Here is a 25162-nt window from a genome sequence, read left to right as displayed (position 1 = left end):
TAATTCATTGTGTATGCCGCGCAATCTCCGACTACCCACGCGCCTACTATCATCTCTACGATCCAACATGGCGCTCGAGCAAGCCGGCCGCGCTGGTCCCAGCCATACCCTCACGTCTCTTAATCGATGGTCTATTCTAAATAAGAAGCTGCCTCGTACGTCTCCAAGATAAATATCATAAATACGATGTTCCGATGTTCGCACTATGGAATTCCTGCTAATAGTAAACTCCAGCTGTTAATGAAATTACTACTGTTCATGTTTACGACTTTGACAATACCCGTTCGCCTTCCCGTACCTTCACCTTCCTGCCCTTCTATAACTAACCATGAACGGTTCCAGTATTCCAGACCCCTCTGCCCAACCCCAAGATATGGAACGGCTCGACTCTAGGCCTACTAGGCACCCCTGATGTGTTTGTCAACGGCGGCTGGTGGCACGACTCGAGGATATTAGCTGCGACTGGCGAAGGTGTAGAGCATGAAGAAAAGCGAGCTTGGGATGGCTGGTGGAACGAGAAGATTGTGGAGTTGGTTCGTCTAAGCATGAAGCAGAGTGATGCTCTCTGTGTCCTATTGACAGGCCGTTCCGAGCATGGCTTCTCCCAACTCATAAAGCGAATCGTTGCGAGTAAAGGTCTGGAATTCGACCTAATTGGTCTGAAGCCCTCCGTCGGACCAAACAACGAGCGATTTTCGAATACCATGAACTTCAAACAGGCCTTCCTTAGGGCGATATTGGGAACTTATAAAGCAGCAATGGAGATACGCATTTACGAAGACCGCCCAAAACACGTTGCCGGCTTTCGCGACTTCCTGGCCGACTACAATACACAGCGAATCAGTCTTGGACAACCTTCAATTACTGCCGAAGTCATCCCAGTTGTTGAACTGTCTACTACTCTAGACCCTGTTGTTGAGGTAGCCGAAGTCCAACATCTTATCAACGTCCACAACGAACTGGTCAAAACCCGAGCGGCGGGCGTGCGCAGCGGACGTCTAGCCATCAAGAAGACCGTATTTTTCACGAGTTACATGATCGCGCCAGCCGACACGAAACGGCTTATCCAGCTTCTGAATTCGCAGGTGCCGGAGGTTACAGATTTGAAGTATCTTGCTAACACCATCCTTATCACTCCGCGTCCCTGCCCGAAGCCCATCCTCGACAAGATAGGCGGCATGAACTCCAAGATGAAGTGGGAAGTTGTCGATATCGGTTCCATCCAGGGTAACATCTGGGCGGCGCGCGTGAGGCCCGTGCCAGCCAACGCCACTTACCACACTGACAACCCATCGCCCTCTGTCGTCCTAGGCTTGAGAAGAGGGGCCCGCCCGCCGGACGTTAATAAGATCCGGAACTGGCAGCCGATACCCCCCGAGAAATCCTTCGTGTTTGAGACGACGGTGGGCGAGAAATACATGCTTCGCATCGAACGCGAAGACCAAGACGGAGACCAGTACGACAGTCAGCAGGAGCGGTTCTCACACAGGGGCTCGAAGCGCAAATTCGCTAACGACGAGGATCGTCATCCGCGTCAACACGGTGGGAACTTTGGCAATAACGCCCGTGATTATCATACTTCATCCCATCAAGGACGAGGCGGAGGAGGAGGTGGAGGAGGAAGCGATAACCGTGGTCGTGGCGGCTATAGGGGTGGCGGCGCCTCCAGAGGTAACCGCGGCGGCGGGCGGGGAGGTTTCAAAGGCTCAGGAAGAGGCGGTAGAGGTGGAGCACATGGCTATCGCTCCTTGGACGACGTCGAGACACGCGAGAACCCCCAGAGTGGCTTCAACTCGTCGACAGTCTCGTACGATGACACTTTCCCCTCGCTACAAGGCGGTCCGCCTCAACTTCAGCCCCCTCTGCCGATTGCCCCGCAGTACGGCCAGCCATTCCCGCAGCAAGGGCAGTGGTCGGCTCCAGGAGGTCCCCCGACCCAGTCACGGCCTGTGGGCGGCCCCGGTCCGGATTTACAGAGTTTCTACTAAGTATATCTTAAAGGCCCGTTACGGCGTGCTTACTTGACATGTTTTCGAATAATTGCTTCAAGAGATTTGTCCAAGTCAGGCCGTATAAAGTAATCATCATATACTAATTTCTGGAAGTTTGACAAGTCGCAGGACCAAGTGGTTCCACGAGGTTGATATGACATGCAGTTATTTGCAGAAATGCATGATGGAATAGGCTTTTTGGTTTCTTTTTACGGAGTAGCTTGTATATATAGAATTGCATACCCTCTTGGAATTATTTTACGAAGGACGCTGGACTAGCTATGATTCAGGCGTTCATATTTTGGCAGGGATTCCCCGAAGTTGGCATTGTGAACAAACCAACAGGCATTAATGAAAATTACTATTCTTGGTACTGATATACAAGCACAAGAGGCATGCGTGATCTGGAAATGTACCCGTTAGTCTCGGTTCCGCATAATAGCTTCGAGTAACAAGAAATTTTGCATGCCAGACGGTAATCAGGAAAGATAGAACAATGGTGTGTTGGATGAATCATGTTCGTGAAACACGAGTCATAAACAGCCTCTAAAAGAGAAATTCATCATGGAAAGGCGGGATAGCAAGAGAAAATGAGAAGATGATGGTTGACTTACCACAAGATAAAGTTTCGTGTTTTCGGCGAAAGCTAAGTTCACCATTGTACTATTTGTATGGAAGTGAAAGTTGTTTAGAACGCATGAGGATATGCGATTCTATATGTACAGGTATCCCTCTTGTTTGTGGTCTTCTATGCTTACCGTAGAGCCCGTATAATCGTTGTCGCTTTAATAATATAGGCGCGACTTGTCAGCGGTGTTTTCATAGGAACTTCTCAGTAGGCAGTATCTGCTCCTGGGCGTCCGGCCCGAAAATATGATTGCAGCATGTATCTGCTTATTACGCGTTTGCTGAAACGGGGTTGATCTCAACACCATACTTCTCCTTTAGACGCTCTCGCCTACGCTCCTCGTAGCCCGGAGGTTTTATGCCTATGAGGTTGAATTTTGTTAGCGTTTCTTCATTAATAATAGCTATACTATGATAATATTGCAAGGTATAGCGTGGCGTGGTGTAGGTACCTCTCCCTTCCCCGATATTAGAGATGGTCTCTTCAATCGGCCGCCGTCGGTTCTTCCGCAAGTACTCCTTGCGGTCGTATTCATCCATACTAGAGACCTCGTTGCGGGACCCCCCGCGTAGGCTACCACCTGTGTATTCGAAGGCGGACATGACGATAGAGAAGGCAGCACCAAAGCCGAGGATTTGAGGCATGCGGCCGGCTGATTGTTTCAGCGAAAATTAGTATGGCGAAGACGACAACTGCAAAACAGGATTAGGTGGTGGGAAAACGTACTCCTAAGACCGATCGTGGCACCAGCGAGGAAAGAGGCGATCGTCACGTTCAGTGTATCATCCTTCTCTCTTAAGTTGGCAGCAGCATCTTTGGAGAATGTGTACACGGTACCGAGGGCAGCTGTGGGGGGTTACAAGCAAGTTAGCTTCTCAATCGCGACGACAACAGCTCTTTTTTAGCAAGCAATTGGACCAGACAGATAAAGACGCACTGAACATAGCAACGGTGCTACCAGTCCTGCTAAAGACGCCCCAGACGCCAACGTTGCGCTTCGCGAGGGAATTCTGCACGGCCGAGGTGATAAGACCGGCACCTCCGCCGACCAGAGCGCCTTTTATGCCGGACTTGATGGCATCGTGCGGGTGGAAGTGGTGGTGCTCCTCCGGTTGGGCCTGGACGGAATGTGGATTCGCCATCTTGACTCAAGCCCGAAGGAGGCTGGTTTCGGACTCGAGGATGTAGGAATGGGTTGATGTAATTGTGTGAGGGAGAAGAGTTATATAGGTCGTTGACTAGCGGCTCCGAGCTTTGAGCTTGATCGGATTGGAATCTTCCAATTATTCCGGGCTTCCATTTTAGGTCCTAAGTGTGCTGCACGTGACTAGTTGACTAACTTAACTAGCGTTTCCGCCGATTACCTAGACTTATGCAGATATTAAGTCACGTGGTAATTATGGATAATCATTCATAAATAATTATGCATGTTATTCATCTAATAGGGGGGATATGATAGATGTGCAGGTGAGTTGGAGATCCCCCCCTGGATTCCATATACCAGTTTAGAAGGTTAGATGACTCATACGTGCTTCATATTAAATAATCTTCATGGCTATAATTGATTAAATATCCTTCCAGAAAAGATAAAATATCCAAACCCTAGAGGCTAGAGGTGTTCCCCCTTAGTAATTAGCAAGTATGGCACACAATGAGATTAAGGAAGACCAGGGAGAGCCCTCAAGCTCCGGCCCAGCAGACATCCAACTACCCTTCCGCTCGTTATCACGCTTCAATGCTTCCCCGATAATTAATATAGAGGTCTCCCTTTCTCCCTCTACGCATTGCTTCACCCGATCCTCAGCCCCCATCGTGTACCTTAGACTTACGTTACTTCCTAACCCTTCTTCCCCCTCGCCGCTCGAAGCTATCACGCTTTACACAGAGAACAGCCCGCTAGATCTGCAGCGGACGCTCTCCCGCGCAGGTTTTACAATCACAGACCTTACTACGCAACAGCCCCTTAAAGTCACCAACGTACGCAACGCACAGCGCATGCCGTATCCCTCGCGGCGCGTACGCGGTAGTTTTGAGGAACCTTACTTCCTAACGATCCACTCAGGCGAAACTGTAGAGCTACCACTTGAGTTCGTGCGGCGTAATTTCCGCCCCCAACCCTGGAGCATTGTCAAGATTGGGCACGAATTGGACGAGGCGGGGAATCCGCGGAATATACGGCGCTCCGCTAGTGTAACTGGCGTGGATGGGTTAGAGCCTGGACATGAATATGAGATTAGCTTGAACGCAGAAGATCTAGGGGGAATCATGTGGGCACCAGTTGCGAAAGAAGATATTCTTTTCGAGAAGGGATATAAAGGGCCTGGTGCGGGTTTGATGGATTACCCCTGGATTAGAGATCAGCCTCTTGAGTTTCACGTTGGGACGGCGAAATTGAAAGTTTTAGAGAAGGAAGAAGATACTTAGGTAGGTAGTTATATTCGTAACCACCTCTAGTATGAATTCTGATTGTTCCTCCGATTCTCGCCTCTTCCTTCTAAGCAGCATTTCCCACCAATCCTAACTTCTGAAAATATAACTTCCGTAAAACCCCTATTGAAAACGTCCCGGTAATTCAAGTTCGACTAACCAGGGTACATGCATGGGGTATTCTTCCGTAACTCCCTGAATTGCCGCATTCACGAAGAGCGTCTGCTCGCCGGCCCTGAGCGGATTCTCATCGCCAGTACAGTGGCCGGTTTTGATATATCCTTCGTGGCTAAGAGCCGCCCTTTTCGTCGATTTTTCCTCCACTGTTTCGGGGGTGTCGAACTTGGTGCTGTGTAAATTTGATAGTTTTCCAATTATTTTTGATCTCTCATTGTCGATATCCGTGAAATGCGACGGTACTTCGCTGATATTCTCTCTCCAGGTGACTAGCTTCGCCCCCCACTCTTCGTGGATGTGACCAAAGCAGTGTAGTTTTGGTCGAGCCCGAGCAACAGAACCGAAAAGCTGGGGACACCCTACCCTAAGTCGCGAGTCGGTGAGATCCATTATCCCGTGGGGTGGGCCATGGGTTATTGCTATATCAACGCCTTTTTCGATAGTAAAGTTATGTCCTTCCTGAGGATTATATTGGTAGCCCCAGCCACTTAGTGACGGTGTATAGGGGCTAGCGTAGACTGTTAACTTTGCTCCATTTCCTAACTCGAAGCGGTGTGTACCTTCCTCCAAGAAAACCACTCCGTCGCTCCGTGCCTCCTCAAAAAGTTGGTGTACCTCACCAAATCCTCCGTAAAATTTCTCCACTTCCTCCGGTTGTAAGTCCGGGTTTTCGGCAACTCTTTTCTTAAATATTGATATATCGGTTGTGAAGTCGTGATTTCCTGCAATGACCAGCTTCAATGGCGCATTAATGCTTCTGAGAAGTTCAAGAGTAGTTCTGAATTCGTCAATCTTAGATTCATCGGTAAGGTCGCCGCAATGGATGGCTACATCGGCGTCAATGTGTTGTATATTGGGTATATTTTCTCCGTGCGTGTCGGAGAGTATTAGAAAGCGAGTTTTGACATCCATGACGTTGAACTGGAAATTCACTGAGAGAACGGTTATGATGTACTGCCGAGCTGAGTAGGCGAAAATCTTATCGTAATCTTGGTCGCTGATCACTTAAATGTAACTTCCTCTGGATTCAGGCAGGCAGTATTGGGGGATGATGTGATGCGATGTATGGGATGGTTTTCGAAATTGTATGATCATTTCGCTGGATAGAAGATGATGGGGGAAGACGTTGTGGTCAACTGGACTATATGCGGGTGAAGCTTGACGAATCTTTATAAGAATTGGATTACGGTTTAAATCTGTTTACTACAAAGTTTGGCTGTGCTCAAGTAGTCGAACTCGGATACCTTTTAGATAGGTACCTAGGAGTAGGTATGTAACTTTATTGCTGGACGTACAGTACACGACATCAGGTCTATGCTTGCCTTACCTGTAGGTACATACCTACCTAGGTAGATACCTATCGAAGGGAGTGTGCGGAGTGCGTGTGAGCAAGTCTAAGGGACAAGGTATTGTTTTCAAGTAGGGAGTAGATCCTTAATGCCTCGTAATTTTATAATCGCAACTACAACCCGTAACTCCCAATAAAACTTAGGTACCTACGTGGTGTAAATAAGAGGTACATACGAACAGATGTAAGTTCATGGAAGTGATGCTGTAGCCTGTAGATACATAATTGAAGTTGACAGCTTTGCATTAACCGGGGATTTGCCGATTGGTTTAATGTTTTATGCGGTACAAGGGTGAAACAAAGACGTCAGGTAGACCCGCCTGATTGATTGTTCTGGTGGCGGAAGATTCTGGTACCCGAGATAAGCGATAAGCCCCAGCAAAACCCCAAGTAAGTACATCTGCACGGTCTTTTTTTGTATGTACATTATGTACCTTGGAGCTGCTTTGGTAATCCTCAGAAAGCAGAAAGCTTACTGCCCAGATGATGATCCTAACCTTTACCCTAAGAACTAGCGCATAACTCAGTTGCCTCCAAACTCGAGAACTACATACCTATGCATCTTTCCTCATGGGGAGTTCGTCAGCGTTTGCTATTTAAATAATCACCAAGGCTACAACTTCTCTCTATCTTACACGCGCCTTCTCTGTTAAGGATTGCCTGGAGCATCGTTCCCGTGCGTTTTGCGCTTTGCGTCGCATTTATTTCTCTGCCTTTCTTTCTTTTAGACCCCTGTCTTGGTTTGACTTAACGGCATTGATCATTGATCATTAATCGAGTGCACTCACTGGGATGCAACTGTGAGCTTACTATGCCTTTATTCATTTCGTCTCGCCCCAAGTCTAATGCCATCTGTATGGCTAGTTGAACTATACTCGTTTAGTTATGAGAACATCGAATCATTCTATTCAAGGTACGCATATTCTTGATTCTTTTATTTTGTGTTCGTCGCTTTTGGGAGGAGGGAGGAGGAATAGACCCCCTAGGGGGCTGTCTGTTTCAACTCTTAGCTACAGCTCTGTTCAATATCTTCGGTTAGATGTTGCAGACTGTAGGTCTACTTTTAAACAGGATGACTCTATCCCCAGGCTGTGCTCTTACAGCTGCCCAGCGAGTTTGACTTCAGCATGAGCTTATGATAGCCGTCCGGGGAAGTTAAACAGTTAGGATCTGTCCTACGCTCTAACCATCTAATGCTGGACTGTCATCGACGAACTTTATGGATTAGTATTGGGCTTGGCCCTATACCCCAGGGACCAGACCCTAGATACGGGCTAAGAGAACCATGTATGGAGCTTGAGCGTACAAGTGTACGAGAGGCAAGGAGGAAATAAATACTTGGACCTGGACTCTCTTTTACTTTAATCTTTTACTATAGCTATATGCCTTCTGCTAATACACATGTTCTAGGGACTGCGAACAGCCCCACTCACGTCCGATATCTAAACCAGCGGGTTGGGGTGGTGTCGTCTTAAGCTGGTGATAAGCTTTGCGTTACAAGTAGAGTACTTACTCGCGACGAGTTTGTTTGTGTAGAACTTGTTTATATCTTACGAGGTTGGTCTATGCTTTTGATATTTCCGTATCTCCTCACATCTGCACTTCGGTCGCTGCTTGCTACCTAAATCCCCGACCTTCTCTACTCTTCACAGCAATTATCCTCAAGATGCCTTTTCTGACACGCAAAAGTAAAAGGCGTCCACGGCGTCAAATCTTGTTCAGCAACGCGCTTAGGTTGAATCAAGCTGTTCCCTCTAATCAACACCCGCCTCTTAGATCCTATGCCCTCGGGAGATTAGTTGATATCATGGCCCTTATCGACGAGTTAGATGATGCGGCAGAGCTTCGCCAGCTCCAGTCGATAGCGATACGTAGTCTACAACACCTACCCAATCCTCAACGTGAGTTTTTATACATGCCCGCAGAGCTATTTCGGTTTGATGAAGCACTGCTGATAAGTCTCAGCTCTCACATCTCCTCGCCTATTTCGTGAGTTCCTCGGTTCTCAATTACCGGATCTTGACTCCAACTTTCATTGCACAAGTCATGAAATGCAGTTGGTCGCAACCCAGTCATTCCAGGACCGAAATATCCGTTTTGTTTCTACTGTTTGTTGTCGATGTCGCTACCATTTCCACGTTCAGAGCAATTCAAACCCTGTTCAGCCGTATAATGATGAGCATCGTCATCATATGCTCGTTCCCTGTTACCGAAAATCTGCGAAGGACCTTAGGGAAAACCCGGCAACTTACGACGACGCCGTTGGTTATGCTCGGTACATCTGCGTAGCTGATCAATGTCTATTCAACGTCGAGATATCCGTCTTACCTCATAGGATCCCGCCGGAGGAGGTGGCTAAATTCTATGACAATGATCGAACTACACGCAATCTGATCCTTGCAAAGGAGAGAGATCCAGAACGATACTCAGACTTTAACGAAGTGCCAACTATGAAATCAGAGACTATACTCCGCAGATACCTCACAGACTCGCTCCAATCAATTACTGATCACCCGCTGAGGATTAACAAGCGTAACAAGAAATTCTCCGTGTGTATAGGCAGTGATTTCGATGACCTTCTGAAGTACTTGGGGTTTTGTGAAGGAGCAGACGCAGAGACCGGTGAGCCATGTTGGCTTATCACCCCCCCTGAGAAGGCACAGAGCCCGACCCGAGTCCGAACATTACGAGCTCGGATGGAGGATGCGCAGGTAGAACTCGATATACTTAATGGCGATGCGACAGTCCCTGCTTGGGATAAACTGCTACAAGTATTTCAAGGAGACTTCCCAAACGGACCTGTCGACGCGAATATCTCCACAGTCACAGAACCAGACTTGACCCTGCTAGGCTGTTTAGCAATGTACCCGCCTCTATATTTTAGCTGGGCTGCTATTCTCCTAGCTGGACTGCGCCCTAGATACCGCGACGAATATCTAGACGCCGCTCTGCGCTGCATTCAGAATCGTAGTGATGATGCATCAACTGAGATCATCATGTACAGGTCCCGGTTCGACGAGACATCCCCTATTGACATGAGTGTACAGGAAGCTTTTGCATTTTTCCGCGCATCTCCCTACGACGATACGACATCGGATTGGTTTGTGGAGAAATTCTACGAGATGTTTAGATATGACAGGACTGATGAGTTCAAGGCCCAAGCCAAACAACACCTCGAGGCCATTGAGAGATATTTTGGAACGGATATTCTGATGCAAATCGACCCTACAGCTTTCAGGACAACAGGGGAGTCAGGACTCATGACATCGCTTCCTAATGCTTTGAGAAGAATGAGCATCTCCTCGGCAACAAAACTGCTTGGTGTGGAGTCAGACTGGACGGCGGAGATTATTCGGGGCTTTGTCCAACAGCGGGTGCAGGTAAGTTATTTATTTTTGGTGCGTCTACTTGGTGTCCTTCTACTAATATCATGCCAGGACGAAAACGCAGATAAAACCAAGATCGTTGAAGCTATTGACGTCCTGTCCGAACTTAAGCGACAACAAGATAAACCTGAAGAGGCCGCAGAGCTGCAGCAGATTGCCGAATTTGTCAAGATGACTGGGGATGCACCGATGCTAGCATGGCAACCTCATGCATCGCCAATACCAGGGAACTCTGTTAATACACCACCTGGTCTAAAAAATATCGGCAATACATGCTACTTAAATAGTCTCTTACAATATTTTTATAACGTCAAGATCATACGCGACATAGTCCTGAATTTTGACTCGGTAAAGCTTGACCTTGACGAGGAGACGGTTGGACAACGTCGGACGGGAGGAAACGGCACTAGCGTTAATATCGAAGAAGCCATCGTCGCCAGACAATGTGAGAGGTCCCTATTCGCTATCTTTGTTAGGAGGTGCTAACCTATAAACAGTTGTCGAGATGCTTCAGGGGTTATTTACCGATTTACAAACAACTACTGAAGCCGCTGCGCAGCCCTCCCAGAAACTTGCGAACACCGCGCTATCATCAGCTCGAGATATTCTAGACCAGCGATCCCAGAATATCCCTCCGCCGCTCCCAGCACGCCCGTCGCCAGCACCCCCGGTGCTCTCCAAGGATAATCCCGATGCAGCAAATGGAGTGAGCAACGACACGGTGAGCATCACGGTAGAGTCGGTGAATGATAAGCTCGAAATGGCTAGTTCTCGGAGTTCTCAAACACTGGTTGACGACGGGGGAGACGCAACGATGTCGTACGTTCAGTTGGAAACCCCGGATGACAATGCCCCTATTGTTCTGCAGTCTCAAGATGATGTCAAGATGCAAGATTCAACTGAATCCTGGACCCTCGATGATAAAATGGCGGAAGTTTCGCGTCAACTAGAACGATCGGATAGATCAGGGACGGAGCAGCAGGATGTCGGAGAAATTATAGGAAATATACTTGAACATTTCATGCGGGCAATTCGTCCGGACGGCCCTATGCCGGAAAAGCCGGAGTTGCAAGCAGACAAGATTACGGAGACGTTCTTTACGACAATAGTTAATTATACTGTCAAGACTAGGAAGGAAAACTCGGCTAGCGATCTGGTCTCTCACCTAGAAGAGACTCCGTTGAACGTCGAGATTGTTCCGGAGCGGTGGATCACAGCGTATCCCGAGGAAGCCATTCAAGCACCAGATGGGACGGCTGGCAACACGGGCGGAGTAAACAATGCGCGCTGTACATTGTTTTCCGCCTTGGATCGATACTTCACTTATGAGCCAATCGACAACGGGGATCGCGCACGTTATAGTAGCATTAGATCCCTCCCTCCCATTCTGCATATCTGCATCCAAAGAAGCACACCGAAGGGCAAGAACAAGAACCCCGTTATTATACCGGAAATTTTATGCCTCGATCGATATATGGAGGCTGAGAAGGGGTCGCCGGTGTGGCTTGCTCGTAAAAGGTCGTGGGCGCTTAAGGAGCGCATAAAGGAGCTTGAGGCCAAACCCTCCCAGGGTGTTCGAGACGTCCCTGCAGAGTCTCAACAGCATAATGTTCGTAATATTCCCTACGTCTGGTTAAAGCGTGATGAAAGTGCTGACATGAACTAAGGAATTCAAGGAAACGGATACGGAAGATTTAGCGGCTATGGTAACATCGGCCCTCGACAATGCTGAGGATGCTCATGTACAGCAAGAGTTCTCCGATGACGTGAGACTGAAACACAAGTTACCCGAACCACTGGAATATGGACTATCCAAGAAGATAGCTACCCCTTCGTCATTTACTGACTATTCATTCTGCGATAAGTTCGCTGATATGTCCTGGGAGGCTACTGAGCCTTTTGATGAGATGACTAGAAAGGAACTTCTCTACCTGCGCCAGAAAGAGGAGACGATCTTTAACACCATGCAGGAGGAGAAATACAATATCCACGCTGTAATCTGTCACCGCGGTGGCACGTCCGCGGGGCATTATTGGGTCTGGATCCGAGACTTTAAGCACAATGTCTGGTATCGATACAACGACGAGACGGTGACGGAAGATAACCGCGGCACAGAGGCTGTGCTAAAGGACCTGAACGAGACGGGTGATCCGTATTACGTTGCGTACGTTCGAGATGAGATAAAAGACGACCTAGTTGATGTACCGCAGCGTCATAAACTTGAGGCTGATAATTCCCGGAGCACGAGTCAGGATTTTGAGATGATTGAGGGTGTAGCGTTCGACTCGGCCGAACCGTCTCCCATCAACGGTATTGCACATTAGTACTGATGGGTACCTACCATACGATCCTGATATACCCCGATTTCTTGCGTCGTGGATTATGAGACATGGTTGCATTGGCGGGGAGTTCATTGCGAATTTGTTAGGTTACAATACCTCGAGGTAGACTAGGACCTAGGTAGGCCGACAAGGCATATATCTGCTAGACGGACGAGCTCACAATTAATGTTCATTGCCTTGGTAGTATTTGTAGGCAAAAAAAATAAAGTATCGCTGGCATTAGTACCTGTGTAGGTAAATCTATACGCATTTCTCTATGTCATTACGCTGCTTCACGACCCGAATAAAGAGTTATCTCACAGTTGCAACGTATTAACCCCTCTCGTAAGAATGGGGAAAAGTGACGGGAAACAGATCAAGACAGTACCTTGCGCTCACCCTTTACTACTGCCACCGCTACCGTGAAAACTATTACTATCAGCAGGGCCAGCGGGCACACGGCTCAGATCTGGTAGCACGGCAGCTCGAGACTTATCCAGTAGACCCGGCAAAGCGGCAGCGTCCTCCTTGCAGTAGATCTTGTCGTGCTGCGGGTCGATCCATAGGAACTTAACGGTAGACCCCAACATCCCGATCCCGGCCTCAGACCACACGGGCGCGAAGGTGTCGAGAACAACCTGCCGCGCCTCCCGGTTTAGATGGCATAACAGCCGCGCCGCGGGCTGTCGGTGCTCGAGGTACTCCCGCCAGTGCGTCTCCCAGTGCTCCGGGTATACGCCCGTGACTAGCCACGGGTATTCCGGCCGCTTCTCGATCCACCATACGCAGGATAACGGACTTGTCGCGGGGGCACATTTTAGGACTAGCTGCCAGATGTAGCGCCGCAGCGCTGCCGGCAGCCGGTCTAGAGATGATGATGATGCGGTCTGCGGCTGGAGCGCTTCCTCTTCTTGGGGACTGTTACTCCGCGGCACTAGAGCCGAGTCCTCCGACGCGAACCCTTCCGAGGAGGGGCCGGCGTCGTCGGCTGCGGACTGCCCGTCTTTGCTGCCTGTTGCGATGGGGTTAGTACCTAGGTACCTAACGTACGTAACTAACCAACCTGAGATACCTAGGTAGGTACCTAGGTATCTAAGGGGAGGAGGGGCTGGGTTGACTAGGTAGGTACATATAAAGGGGGGGAGGGGGGGGGGAGGTACCTTTTTTGGGACGGCCGGAACGCGGTGGGATTGCGGAGGACTTGGCGCGGATGGCGGTGCGGATCTGGCTGAGGGAGTAGCCGGTTACTTCCTCGATGCGCTTCTTGCTCATGGAGGCATCGTAGTAGAGGGTCCGGACGCGGAAGCGCTCGCGCTCGGTGAGGTGTTTGGTGTGGATCTCTTTTGGCCGGTTTCCTGGTCGCAGACTCATTTTCTTTTGCTTTCCGTCTTTTTTTGTCTCTTTTTGTCTCTTTTTTTTTCGGTCCCTTTTTTTTGTGTATTTTTTTTTTCTTTAATTTCTTATTTGATGTCCGATGTTATGAAATAGTCTGATGATGATGACGACGACGATGGGCGTAAGCTCTCCGGATGGATTGGGGGAAAAAGAAGGTTGGAATGGAAAGTTTTCCCGCGGTGGGCAGTCGCTGATCGGCGGACTCTGGGCGGAGATGCGAGGTAGTAGCGCTCCGATGTCCGTGCGACGTGCCCTGTTGGGTGTAGCGCGTCTTGGTGATACTCGACAGGGGTGTAAAACTTTCTGCGCGTTATTGCGATATCGATTTAAGCGGCCTCGGATTCAGGGGGGATGTACACTTGTACATACATTGGGCAAGTATCATACTTCTAATCATGTTTATAGTCTGGATGAAAATAGTTCTACATTGTCCAGTTCCAGCTAAATACCTAGGTAAGCAAATATAGGATTGAATAAGTACCTAAGGTACCTAATATATAGAGGTGAGTGGCACAATAAGCACCTATTAGATACTACAATCTTCTTAGCTAAGTACGCAATGAATTCAGATAATAACTTGAATATTCCTCATCGTAGAACTAAACGGATTTAGCTTGACTGGAATTTAAAAATACAGCCTAGACCCAGTAAGGGGTTAAGATAACTAAGATCAGGACAATTGGATGAGGCATATTACAAGACGATGCAGGCAGTATGCAAGATAGCCAACATACAACCGAAGGGGCGAAGAGGCAACTAGATACGGAGATACATCTCTTAGAAACGTCTACAAATAGGTCGTGATCTCCTCAGAATTAAGATAGTGAGATCATCCAGGACCTTGAGACCTTAGAAAATTATTAGTAAATATGAAATCGTTCCAAGCCCTTACAAGACCTTGTTACACGCTGGCCGCATATATCTTCCCCGGGCAAAGGCATGTACTATCGAATAAGACATAATAATACTTACTCGGAAGTGACCAATACTGGACAGGATATTTTATATAAGGTACTCCCGAGTAATGTCGTCTTCCCTATTGAGATTGCCTAGTTTGATATATATTGGACCAATATTTCTCCTTGAAACTATGCGTTCAGCGCGTCTAAACCAAAGACTGAAGAGGACAAGGGGTGAATGAAAGTTACCCGAAATACGTAGACCGTACTTAAGCCCTTAGGGACTAGAATATTCGAACGAAAATAGGTAATATTGATAGGAAGTCGCATGTGATCACCGATGGATATATATAAGTTATCGTAACCTTGAACAAAATATAAACCCCCTACAAAATTAAGTTAAACTTCTCCAACATCGTTTCTAAATGATTGTAAGTCCATTGTGACTAGACTACTAATAGGATATCTTCAGTAAACAGTACACATCTCATCATATACGGAGTTTATCGTTCGGAAGTCAATGAGTGGATTAGGCTTATGATACTTTACTATCTTGTCTTGGGTGTTTATTTCGGGTTCCAGGTACGACAGGTAGAACACCTGCCATGTCCACATTCTACACAAAACTCATCGTACACGGGTGAATTATTCCCCCCCAAAGTACAGTTACACTTCGTCAATGTTAGTTAAGAGATTAGGATATTACGAGGGTTACCGACTTACACATTTCCAGCGAGTTTCTGCTGAATCGCTACCATCATACCATCTGATGCCTCCGCCCCACTCTGTCCCAGTATCGTTGCTAGGTACGTACGAGTTATCGAACGTGGTGGTTTCTTCGCTCACGGGTAAAGCCAAGTCCTCTGAAACCTCAGGGATGGTATCAGTTGGGGCTTCTTCGGCGGCCGGTTCGTCGCTCTTTGAATTTGAAGTACTGCTTTGGTCCACTTCTTCTTCATTAGGTCTCGGTATGACGAATATCGCAAGTTGTTCTTGGTGAGTAGCGATGTGTCTTTTGAAGCGGTGCATTGAAACAAGCGCGCTGTCATCTATTTGAACATCGGATCTGTTCTTTCTACGACCTTTTTCTTTTAAGCCCTCAGCCCACTCGTTGCAAAAGGGGCAATCTTGAGCTCTGAAGCGAGTCGGTGTCTGCCTACCTGCCTCGGTCAATCTGGAGATTTGCTGGGCAGAAAAGCTGCTATGGACGGATTCCAGGTGCGATGTTAACGAATCTTGACCATCTTCTTCTGTTCTACACACAGGGCAGATATAATTTGACCGATGGTTCTTTAATTCGTGTTCAAACCACGTATCTCGATTGTTGAACAGCTCGTCCTCGCAGCCTGATTTTCCTACCGTGCAAACGTACCCTTTAAGGTCACGAAACGCATGGGCCCTATAGTATTTTAGTCATATAAAGTTGAGATGGAGTGGGAAGGTTTACTTCCAGGCTTTCTCAACAGTGAATGACTGGAGAGTGAAGCAAATGGGACATTCGAAAGGTTCTAATTCAGGTGACAACTCGTCCAGTGTCGGTAGCTTAAGGGAGTTTTCTGAGTAAAATATACTTGATGCAGTTGTCAATGATATAAGGTCTTCCTGTAATTCGGGTCCTTCGACGGGAAACATTGTGGTGGCTTTGCTTTCCGCATCTTCACGGTTAGTATCCGATCCCCGATCCGTTTCGTTGTGTAGATTGCCTAGCCGCATTCTATGATCACGACAATATTGAATATATTGTCTTCTTTGGGCATTTGCTTTTCCGATCCGTCCCGCTAACCATTCCATATCATTCCTACAAAGCTTAGGATGCTTATTTCTTACATAATCGATGTCAAAAGATGATGGGAATGTGTAGTCTGACCGCCGGAGAGCTTCCTGGAACCGATCTCGCGGGACTGCTTTTCGAATCAAGATTCCAAGTCTAAAAAGCGATCGGATGCATTGAGATATTTCCTCAAGAAGACTTTGAGCTTCGTATGATGAAACTTGTTCAAGTGTGTACGATCCTACATCCTTTGAACCAAGTTCAGTCGTATCATCGTTCAAGCCCAGAGACTCCATATTGAGAGTGCTAATAATACTTGCTTCCGTCACTATAATATCAATCAGTACCGAGGCTAAAATAAAGAGCACCCCTCCTTACACTCTTCAATAGATACCTGAAGGTCGTCGAGAAATTCACATATCTGATCTCGGATCTCTGGCGCCGCCCTTACGCGGTAATCAAGAGAAAGTTTGTTTTCCGGCAAATGTAGAGCACCCAAATTCCCGGACCATAATAGAAATCGATCCAAAGCATCCTGGACGGCGTCTGAACCTACGAGATATGAGACTGTATCGGTCTCGCCGTCCAACTGGACTTTAAGATCAGTAAAAAGCTTTTTCACCTTACGACTCCGTTCCGAGATGTTCTCATTTTGCGACATTTCGACTCGGCCGTCAAAGGGAACTTGGTAACTACTTATTAACATGTAATCAGAGAGGTATTCACGGTAATCAGCTATCTTACCCAGCTCTTCTTATATGCATTGGCCACTTTACATATCGACAGTATGTGATTGGGCCCATCGGTATCTGCATCTATGAGGGGTGAGAGCACACACAAAACCCCTTACCCCTCACAATTTCTAGGCCTGATAATGGCTGCAATCCTCATCTACTCGGCATCAAAAGGAAAATGGTGCTCATAACAAACCTGTAGCAAAAATGACGCCGTAGTTTCTGACAAGAAACTACGCCTTACATGTGATAAAACCAATGTCTGGCTTTGAGATCGCCGGTGCCGTGCTTGGCGCTCTCCCGATCGCTTTCGCCGCTTTCGGGAAGTTCCAAGAAGTCGAGGACAGTTTCCATGTCAGAAGAGAATACAAAGAATGCGAATACAAACTCAGATGCTGCAAAGCATTTTTCAAGACTCGTCTCAGGATATTATTATCAGACTTAACTGAGGATCAAGATAGGATAACAGAGTTGTTATCAGATCCGGGGGGTCACTGTTGGCATGATAAGAACATTGCAGATGTCCTCATGCATCGATTGGGCAAGGACTCATACGACCTTTTTATGGATTGTTTAAAGCATACCAGAAAAAGCCTGAAGGACTTCGACGATGAACTGGCGTTGGAAGCGGACGAAATACAAGACTTTCTCCAAAAACCAGTAAGTCACTAAAGACGTGGATATTTAATAGGTACCTACAATACCTGTTAGAACTAATAATTGTGGCCAGAAAACCCGAACGTCGAGGACTCGCCTGAGAGAATTAGCTACGAAAGACAACCTTCGATTCCAAGCATACAAATTAAAATTCAGCAGTAGGAGGAGCATTCGCTCAAAACTGTTCGAAAAGCTCAAGGAATATGATTCTCAGCTAGAAGGATTACTGGAAATGAGTGAAAAGGAGCCAGCTGCCGTTAAAGATCAAGGGATAGCCTCAAAAATTGATGATTCAGCCTTATGCAACTTTTGGATACAAGCTGATGCGTTTTTCAAGGCTCTTGCATCCGCATGGTCTTGCAATTGCCACGATCCACACATGGTGAAGTTGTTGCTAGAACATCGAACTAGTAAAGAAAAGAAGTTCAATGTCCTATTTGCGACACAATTACACTCATACTGGGACGTACAGAAAGTACTGATGGTTGGAGGTAATGATAATCGAGTTCAATCATTGCCCGCGAGTCATACTGGCGTCACAAGTGTTACAATACACGAGCCGCAACATAAATCTAGCATTCCTATCAGGTCAGTAATGGGGGAAAATCACCCCAATGCCAACAAAAAGCAAGGACGGTATGTTGGAACTACCTAGCAGTAATATATGCCGCCTAAACTGACTTGTCATCAGATCAAAGGCAGTTCGAATGCTTCCACCGTCCGAGACCCATATTGATTTTGAAGATCCAATCTCGAGCCTCTGTGAATCTTTGATCAAGGGAACTGGAAGCGTTTGTGGCTATCTTTCTGAAGACGACAACCGATACTACGTGCATAAAGTATCTCAGCAAACCTACAGTTTTGTCACGATAGATCAAATACTTCGGAGAGAAACATCACCACTTCCTAGCCGTCGAAAGCGATATGAGCTCTCATTTATTTTAGCATCTTCGTTTCTACAGCTTGTTGGTACCCCTTGGCTTCCCGGGTCATGGAAAAAGTCGGACATTGTCTTTATCAGCAATGACAAGAACGCCCACAAGATTATTCTCAACCAACCTCATCTCAGGCGCGATTTTATGGGCAATGTCAGATCTAGAGATGATCAGAATCTGCACGAACTACCATCCGCCGCAAGTACGAATGGCAGAAGTACAAAGGCTTCCCGATCACTAGAACTACTAGGTATCATTCTCCTAGAGCTATGCTTTGGTCAACTACTCGAGAACCAACCTCACCGCAAAGATGATTGGCCGCTCGGAGAAAATGACACCCAAAAAGATTTATTCGATGTTATTGCTGCGCAGAAATGGAACGATGAAGTTGAAGAAGAAGCGGGAAACGACTTTGACCAGGCAATCAGATGGTGTCTTGAGGGGCACCATAGCACCCCGCCTGAGAAATGGAGGCATGAGATGCTGAGACGGGTCGTTCAACCGCTTGAGAAATGCCACAAGTACCTTTCTCAAGGATAACGTTGTTTCAAGGTTATTTGAGAAGAGGCGTTCATGTACCGCGGCCTAACGGGCTTGTCGATATTATTTTACTTGGAATATAATGCACGGGAGGGAGATATCTTGTATGATATGAATCATTTTTATCTCAACTATGTGACTGTAAGATAGGAGAGCACTTAAGTGTAGCGAAGCCCTACGTTGCTAAACCTACCTTCTAGTGAAGCTACCGAGATGGTTAAAGAAAGAAGGGAGAAGAGAATACAAGAAGATATATCGAATCCAGAATATATATTGAGTGAATGGATGTACTGTCCGTGTAAGACGACGCCTCATATATTAACGTGGTTTCTATTTTCAAGAAGCACCAATAAGTTGCACGAGCCTTGATCGCTATTCCTTTGGGTTTAGAACTAGATAAGAAGGTTCATCGGCATGTTTTCACGCCTGGAGCTTAATAACTCGTAATGTAATTTGTAAGATCGTATATTAAAACAAGGCGTAATAAAGTCTCACGATAGCCCTGGTATAAGTTAAAGCATTGGTAATTGTCCCTCATTGGCAAATGATCTGGGCTAAAAAATTAAAATAGCCCGCATTCACCACATAGGGGTCAGTGCTAATAAATAAGCGCGTAGATTCAAGATTGGAAACCTATTAACTAAGTCAATAGCGTGTACCTAACTATTGCGAACCGACATGATGTATATCTTAAGTCGTATGCTTACGTAGATTACCTCTAGGAAGGCATCTGATATTAGACAAACAAGATACTTAAACGTCAAGAAAGCCAATAACTACTGTGCTTGAGATGCTACTAAAGCCCGCCAGTAATATCTCCAAGTCTTTTTCAAAATCCTTCCTTGAGATAGGTTCACCAATCGGGGCGCTCAAACCGCCACCTATCAGCCGCCATTCCGCCAACCGACAGACCACCATCCGTGTCAGACCCTTTATTCATACGTTTCATCATCGTAACATCTCATCTAACCCCATGTGCCAGCGAAGACGTGTTTACTGGGCTTGCCTACACGAGGATGTTAATGTCACCCCGCCGTCACCCCTACTCTATTGCGCCAAGGCCACGCCACGAACGGACGGCAGCAGTAGTAGTGGCGATAGGAATGGAAACAGCATCCGCCATAATGATCTCAAGCCGTGCGCATCCATCGATACACTCCCACTTACTGCAAAGCACGATCTATTTGATGCGGTTGTGCGTCCGGAAAGCTGCGAGGTCTGTGCCGCTGATAGCACTACTACCGGCCTATCCGGCCAAGAGACGACAACGGTTGACGATGGGCCGTTGACGAGCGATCACGGAGCTAATAATATAGAAAATACTCACCAGGACGTGCCGGGGGTCTTTGACGAAGATATGATCGATTTCGATTGGATCATGGACGATCCTTTACTTGCAGAATTTCAAAGGGCACCTAGGGAGGTGGTGGCCGGGGAGGAACAGTCCTCCGGCTCCACTAACGGAGTCTGGTTCCCGGACGCGGGGCCTGTGTCGGAGGGAGACTTTCAACTCTATGACGATGAGGATAGATTCATAGAAGACGATATGAAAGATATCGGCAGCAAGGTCGGACATACGACACCGTTGTTATAGTATTACGCGTTCGTGGTGTTATTGTGGCATCAAAGTTCGACATTATCAAAATACCAGTACTTCTTTTTGGGTAGCCCCTGAATAAAGGCCCAGCCGACTATGGTATGATGTGGCTATATGGTAAAGGAACTAAATAGTCACCGACACTATCTTCTAAGTAGACAAAGCCACAAATAAAAAAAAGTATTAGTAGGATATGCCCTTCGATTTGAGGGCTTCAAGTATGTATTTACAGAAACAGACATTCCCCAAATATCCTAGCATTAGGTCAAAGCACATAGCAGCCATAATCTATTTCCGCACTTATTAAATTCGCCATGCCCCCTTATATCCGAAGAACCCCTTTACTAATACAAAACGCAATTTCAAAAAATAAAGTAACAAAAAACCATCAAGAGCAAACAAAAAGGAAAAGAAAAAACAGCTTACGTATGTCTTCTTAAGTATCCCACGCCTCGAAACAACATCCAGACCACGCACGTTTCACCGCAGCGCGCTCTTCTTGCTTGCGTGCATGTCGGACCCACAGGCTCTCAGGGGCCGGGTCCAGATGCCGGGATCATTTACCAGGGGAGTGTGATCCAGGAACGAGGTCAGAGCCTCATAATACATAGTGTAAGGACGGGCGGTAGTCGATCAGGTGCCGAGTCCCGAGTTAGACTCCCAGGGCAACCTGAAGCGAGGAGTGATATTTGAGTCTGTCCTGCCCTGAGTATTTCTCTCAGTGATTCTTGGCTTTGGCAACCAATCGCAAGGCACATTCTGCCCGCGCGGTGCGGGTGGAGTTGTGATTACAAGGTATCTTTCGCTTTGTCTCGACTTTACTGTTTGCCATAAGCCGTACGAAGGGTTATATGAAAGAGCCGCACATCAGATCGTCGTTTAAATAGACTATTATATAGATTATCCTACTCTGTACATGGAATAGATAAATAGAGTATTGAGCATCATTAATCAAATAATCACGATCTCTAAAACATAGAGTGTGGGTATAAATCTAATTGTAAAAGATATTGCAGGATTGGTTAGTTAAACTAGATACAAAGGTATAGTTATATGGTATCAACATCTACTGAAGCTCAGTTTCCAACTTCATCTCCGTATATCGTAGACACATCGCCGGCGGCCGGAATCTAAAGAAGTATCCACCGAGCCCAAGAGTTTTAAGTATATATTAATTTATCTCATCATGGTTGGTCCGGCCAGGTCATAGAGTATGGTTTGTTTGCTTGTCGAGCTAATTAAGAGTCCTGGCCACTTTCAAGTCTACGTGACCAGTCCAGCAAAGGAACGCACTCTACCCCCGAGCGAAGGAAAACCAGAAATTGCCTCCGATTAATACACATATACAGTGGCCATCTGCGTCCGGCGCCGGTGATAGGATGATGCTTTTGAGGTTTATTGGCATTATGTCGGCCAAGTCTTGTATATACACAAGTTTAGAAGTTTTCTTTGCCCCAGACAAAGGAGAAGCTATGGAAGGAATTAGGTTAGTTATCCGTCCGCAGAAAAGCGTTTATCAAATTACAATCATGAGGATTTACTTACCCAGGTTCACTGTACTTATTACAGAAGACGTGAAGTACACTGCCGAGACCCTTAGGTCCACAGAAGAACACACCCGCCTCAGCTGGCGAATGAAGCTTCCTGATGCCTCGGAAGATCATATCCCAATTAGGACGTCCGAAGTTAGTCGGGCTGCGCAGTCCAGTGATTGTATCCTTGTCAGCATTGGCGTCGTTGATCATGATATTTGTCGCATCGTCGGCCTTGATCTTGGCTGTGAGATAAGTGTGGATCTCGATTCTGTTGTCAACGTCCTGGGCTTCGATGGCCATCAGTAGCGAACGGAACCATTCGAAAGAACCGAAATCTCTGCAGATCCAGAAGAAGTACACCTTCGCAAGGCGGGTCTTCTTCTGCGGGTAGTTCATCCGATACCAGATCGACTTGAGGATGGACGCGAAGGGCGTAACACCAATACCGGCACCGACCAGCATGGAAACCTCGTACTTGAACACATCTTCTGAAGCAGAACCGAACGGGCCATCGACGTATACTCGGGGAAGGACTCTCTTTAAGGCGGGATCAACCTCGTTGTTCTGACCGTCAACACCTACAACTGTCGACGCGTCCTTCTCCTTCCTCTCGAAGTCGCATCCGAGCGCTTTAGCCACACCCTTCGTAAAATCACCCACCATACGGATATGGATCGAGATGTAATCCTCTTCAGGAGCGCTTGTCAAGGTGAACGGGTGGTATTGCCAAAGAGAGACTTCTGGGCAACAGAAGAAGATATACTGCCCAGCCTTCGTCTTGGTGTTTTCCTTCTTGATTTGAATTTCGCAAACGTTACTCGGATGCTGGATAACCTTGGAGATATAAGTCTTGTGGCGTCCACGTAGTTCACGGGCAACTCGTTCGGCCAGATAAGTAAATCCTCCGACCATCCAGTACTGCCAGAAGACACCAATAGCGGAGGTACCGATCGAGATACAGAACGGCGCGAAATCGGGTTGAATCATACAGAAGGCACCATGGAAAGACCAGAAAAGGAAGAAGATGATAAACATGTGGTGAGTGTACCAGAATCGTTCGTAGTTCGCTCGTCTCGGCTTCTCATATGATGTCAATACCATGCCTGTAAGCGCGACTAACATGATATAACCCGTCCAGCCTGGACCAGATACTAAGTTGGCGACCAAAAATCCGTAGAATCCCAAGTTGTTCTTAGCAGCGATCTGCGCCAAATTATTCCAATGGGCGATCGTGTGGACCCAGGAGAAGAAGAAGATGGACCAAGCAGTAGTGATATGGAACGTGATGTTCTTATCGAATTGGATAATGCCGTTGAGAGGTGTCTGTCGCGCCATCGAGATGAATGTCCTACAGACCGGCAGCAGAATCAAGGCCACGTCCACGTGAAGAACCAATGCTGACGATCTAGCAATCATGTAAGTCGGTCCGAAAGTATCTCTCGCTACTTGTAGGTTGTCCTTGACGGCGTAGTTGACGAAACCGAACGCGAAAACTAGGGCATGGAGAACCATGAAAACGAAGACGAAACTGGCCGATAGTTAATAAAGAGTCATATCAAGGAAACTCACGGTCATTACGAACAATCTTCGGTAACCTTCGTTGATCATCCACTTATCGAATCTTTCGCGCATCGTCAACTCCCTTTGCCGTTCCTGCGTCATCTCTCCCGACAGCAACATTCTTGTTAACGGCGTCCATCTCGACCTCTCCGAGGGCTTCTCGCCCATATCGTAGTACGACATCTTGGTTGGAGGGCGTTTATACGAATTGATTATTTCGCGGTCGTTGTAGAAAATCGCTTTTCCAGTCGTCTTCCTAGTCCACCCGTATCTCCAAATACAATCCACAACTCGACACCACTAATACCTCCTCTTCTCTATTAGACTTTTTAATTATATATCGGAATCGCGTCCCTGGGCGCGGGAAAAAAAAACAGGTAATACTAATTCAGAACCTGCTGAACGGGCAAGAAGCCATAGAAGGGAATAATCAACAAGGTAGCGGATGAAAATGACAGTCAAAAGAGGGTAGGGTTGGCCCTGAAAGCCTGCTATAGCAGCTGCCGGTTAGCCCAACGCGAGAATCGAATAGCGCACCTACGAGAACGAAGACGGGAGGGGAAAGCGTTTGTGAGTAAACGAAGGGAAAGGAGAGAAGGGTTCCGAAGATCTCATGCAAGAGACGGGAAGGCGGTGGATATTATGGAAGACTGCCAAGAATAAGAAACATCAGGCCATCCTCGTAGATCATACCTGGGTACAGCGCCGCAACGAGGTTTTACTTAACGTCAACTCTGCTATAGCTCCATCTACACTAGTAGGCCACGAAATTCTCTGGAAAGCTTAGGTACCTACGAGACCTCACACTTTGCCAGGGGGTGAAGAATACACATGAGTGATGTGATCCTGGGGGGGTTTACACTAAAGAGAGGATAAGGGGAAAGGCAAGTATGAAACTATGTACCTGTAACCTGCGATGGTAGTATATCCAGGCACATGCGACCAGGTACACGTTACATTCACCAGGGGTTCTTAAACAGATGGGTCCTCGATCTGGCCGACAAGCGACAAAGCGGTTACAGCCTTACCGCAAACGGTTTCGAGGCATTTGAAGTACGAAGGAGGCTCAGGACGTCCACGTTTTCCAGGTTGAATTGGACTAACGAATTTGGGTGCGAGGCCCGAGTATTTTGCATCTTTGCGGTGCCGGCAATGGTGGTAAGTAAATATAAGTGTTCGGATAATAGAAAAACACCTACCTGGCGAAAAAGAACAGCGCTTGCTGTCGTTGTCGAAAGTACCTATTCATCGAAGAATCTTC

General features: G+C 47.1%; 10 protein-coding genes across 10 annotated transcripts; 5 read left to right on the top strand and 5 right to left on the bottom strand.

Moving 5' to 3' along the window:
* Positions 1-67: 67 nt before the first annotated feature.
* F5Y00DRAFT_265999 (uncharacterized protein) lies at positions 68-1988 on the top strand (the record flags this gene model as incomplete). Its single annotated transcript, XM_048011875.1, has 3 exons — positions 68-155; positions 235-282; positions 343-1988. 3 exons carry the CDS (start codon positions 68-70, stop codon positions 1986-1988), a joined length of 1782 nt encoding a protein of 593 aa, XP_047860962.1.
* Positions 1989-2888: 900 nt separating this feature from the next.
* Positions 2889-3761, bottom strand: F5Y00DRAFT_265998 (uncharacterized protein; the record flags this gene model as incomplete). Its single annotated transcript, XM_048011874.1, has 4 exons — positions 2889-2980; positions 3071-3271; positions 3346-3465; positions 3557-3761. 4 exons carry the CDS (start codon positions 3759-3761, stop codon positions 2889-2891), a joined length of 618 nt encoding a protein of 205 aa, XP_047860961.1.
* Positions 3762-4174: 413 nt separating this feature from the next.
* On the top strand, positions 4175-5106 carry F5Y00DRAFT_183755 (uncharacterized protein). Its single transcript, XM_048005041.1, has one exon. The coding sequence runs from the start codon at positions 4261-4263 to the stop codon at positions 5041-5043; it is 783 nt and encodes a 260-aa protein (XP_047860960.1). The 5' UTR covers positions 4175-4260; the 3' UTR covers positions 5044-5106.
* F5Y00DRAFT_183754 (Metallo-dependent phosphatase) lies at positions 5107-6410 on the bottom strand. The gene has a single exon (XM_048005040.1). It carries the CDS (start codon positions 6133-6135, stop codon positions 5170-5172), a length of 966 nt encoding a protein of 321 aa, XP_047860959.1. The 5' UTR covers positions 6136-6410; the 3' UTR covers positions 5107-5169.
* Positions 6411-8378: 1968 nt separating this feature from the next.
* Positions 8379-12281, top strand: F5Y00DRAFT_265995 (cysteine proteinase; the record flags this gene model as incomplete). The annotated part of the gene is made up of 5 exons (XM_048011873.1): positions 8379-8472; positions 8537-9951; positions 10009-10402; positions 10455-11566; positions 11625-12281. The coding sequence occupies 5 exons, from the start codon at positions 8379-8381 to the stop codon at positions 12279-12281; spliced, it is 3672 nt and encodes a 1223-aa protein (XP_047860958.1).
* Positions 12282-12477: 196 nt separating this feature from the next.
* F5Y00DRAFT_183750 (uncharacterized protein) lies at positions 12478-13860 on the bottom strand. The gene is made up of 2 exons (XM_048005039.1): positions 13439-13860; positions 12478-13290 (listed from the first exon to the last, which is right to left on the bottom strand). Exons 1-2 carry the CDS (start codon positions 13647-13649, stop codon positions 12674-12676), a joined length of 828 nt encoding a protein of 275 aa, XP_047860957.1. The 5' UTR covers positions 13650-13860; the 3' UTR covers positions 12478-12673.
* A 1423-nt stretch (positions 13861-15283) lies between these two features.
* F5Y00DRAFT_273405 (uncharacterized protein) lies at positions 15284-17004 on the bottom strand (the record flags this gene model as incomplete). Its single annotated transcript, XM_048013171.1, has 3 exons — positions 15284-15971; positions 16020-16671; positions 16722-17004. 3 exons carry the CDS (start codon positions 17002-17004, stop codon positions 15284-15286), a joined length of 1623 nt encoding a protein of 540 aa, XP_047860956.1.
* Positions 17005-17278: 274 nt separating this feature from the next.
* F5Y00DRAFT_273403 (uncharacterized protein) lies at positions 17279-19349 on the top strand. The gene is made up of 3 exons (XM_048013170.1): positions 17279-17737; positions 17808-18370; positions 18426-19349. The coding sequence occupies exons 1-3, from the start codon at positions 17336-17338 to the stop codon at positions 19207-19209; spliced, it is 1749 nt and encodes a 582-aa protein (XP_047860955.1). The 5' UTR covers positions 17279-17335; the 3' UTR covers positions 19210-19349.
* A 543-nt stretch (positions 19350-19892) lies between these two features.
* F5Y00DRAFT_273399 (uncharacterized protein) lies at positions 19893-20803 on the top strand (the record flags this gene model as incomplete). Its single annotated transcript, XM_048013169.1, has 1 exon — positions 19893-20803. The coding sequence occupies exon 1, from the start codon at positions 20000-20002 to the stop codon at positions 20801-20803; it is 804 nt and encodes a 267-aa protein (XP_047860954.1). The 5' UTR covers positions 19893-19999.
* A 1439-nt stretch (positions 20804-22242) lies between these two features.
* On the bottom strand, positions 22243-24084 carry F5Y00DRAFT_265990 (ferric reductase NAD binding domain-containing protein; the record flags this gene model as incomplete). The annotated part of the gene is made up of 3 exons (XM_048011872.1): positions 22243-22276; positions 22352-23869; positions 23924-24084. 3 exons carry the CDS (start codon positions 24082-24084, stop codon positions 22243-22245), a joined length of 1713 nt encoding a protein of 570 aa, XP_047860953.1.
* Between the last annotated feature and the right edge of the window lie 1078 nt (positions 24085-25162).

Source organism: Daldinia vernicosa (genome assembly GCF_022497035.1).
Source record: "Daldinia vernicosa strain CBS 139.73 unplaced genomic scaffold F5Y00scaffold_63, whole genome shotgun sequence".
Classification (NCBI taxonomy): domain Eukaryota; kingdom Fungi; phylum Ascomycota; class Sordariomycetes; order Xylariales; family Hypoxylaceae; genus Daldinia; species Daldinia vernicosa.
Note: the sequence above shows the minus strand (reverse complement) of the source record. Positions and strands in the feature narration are given on the sequence as shown.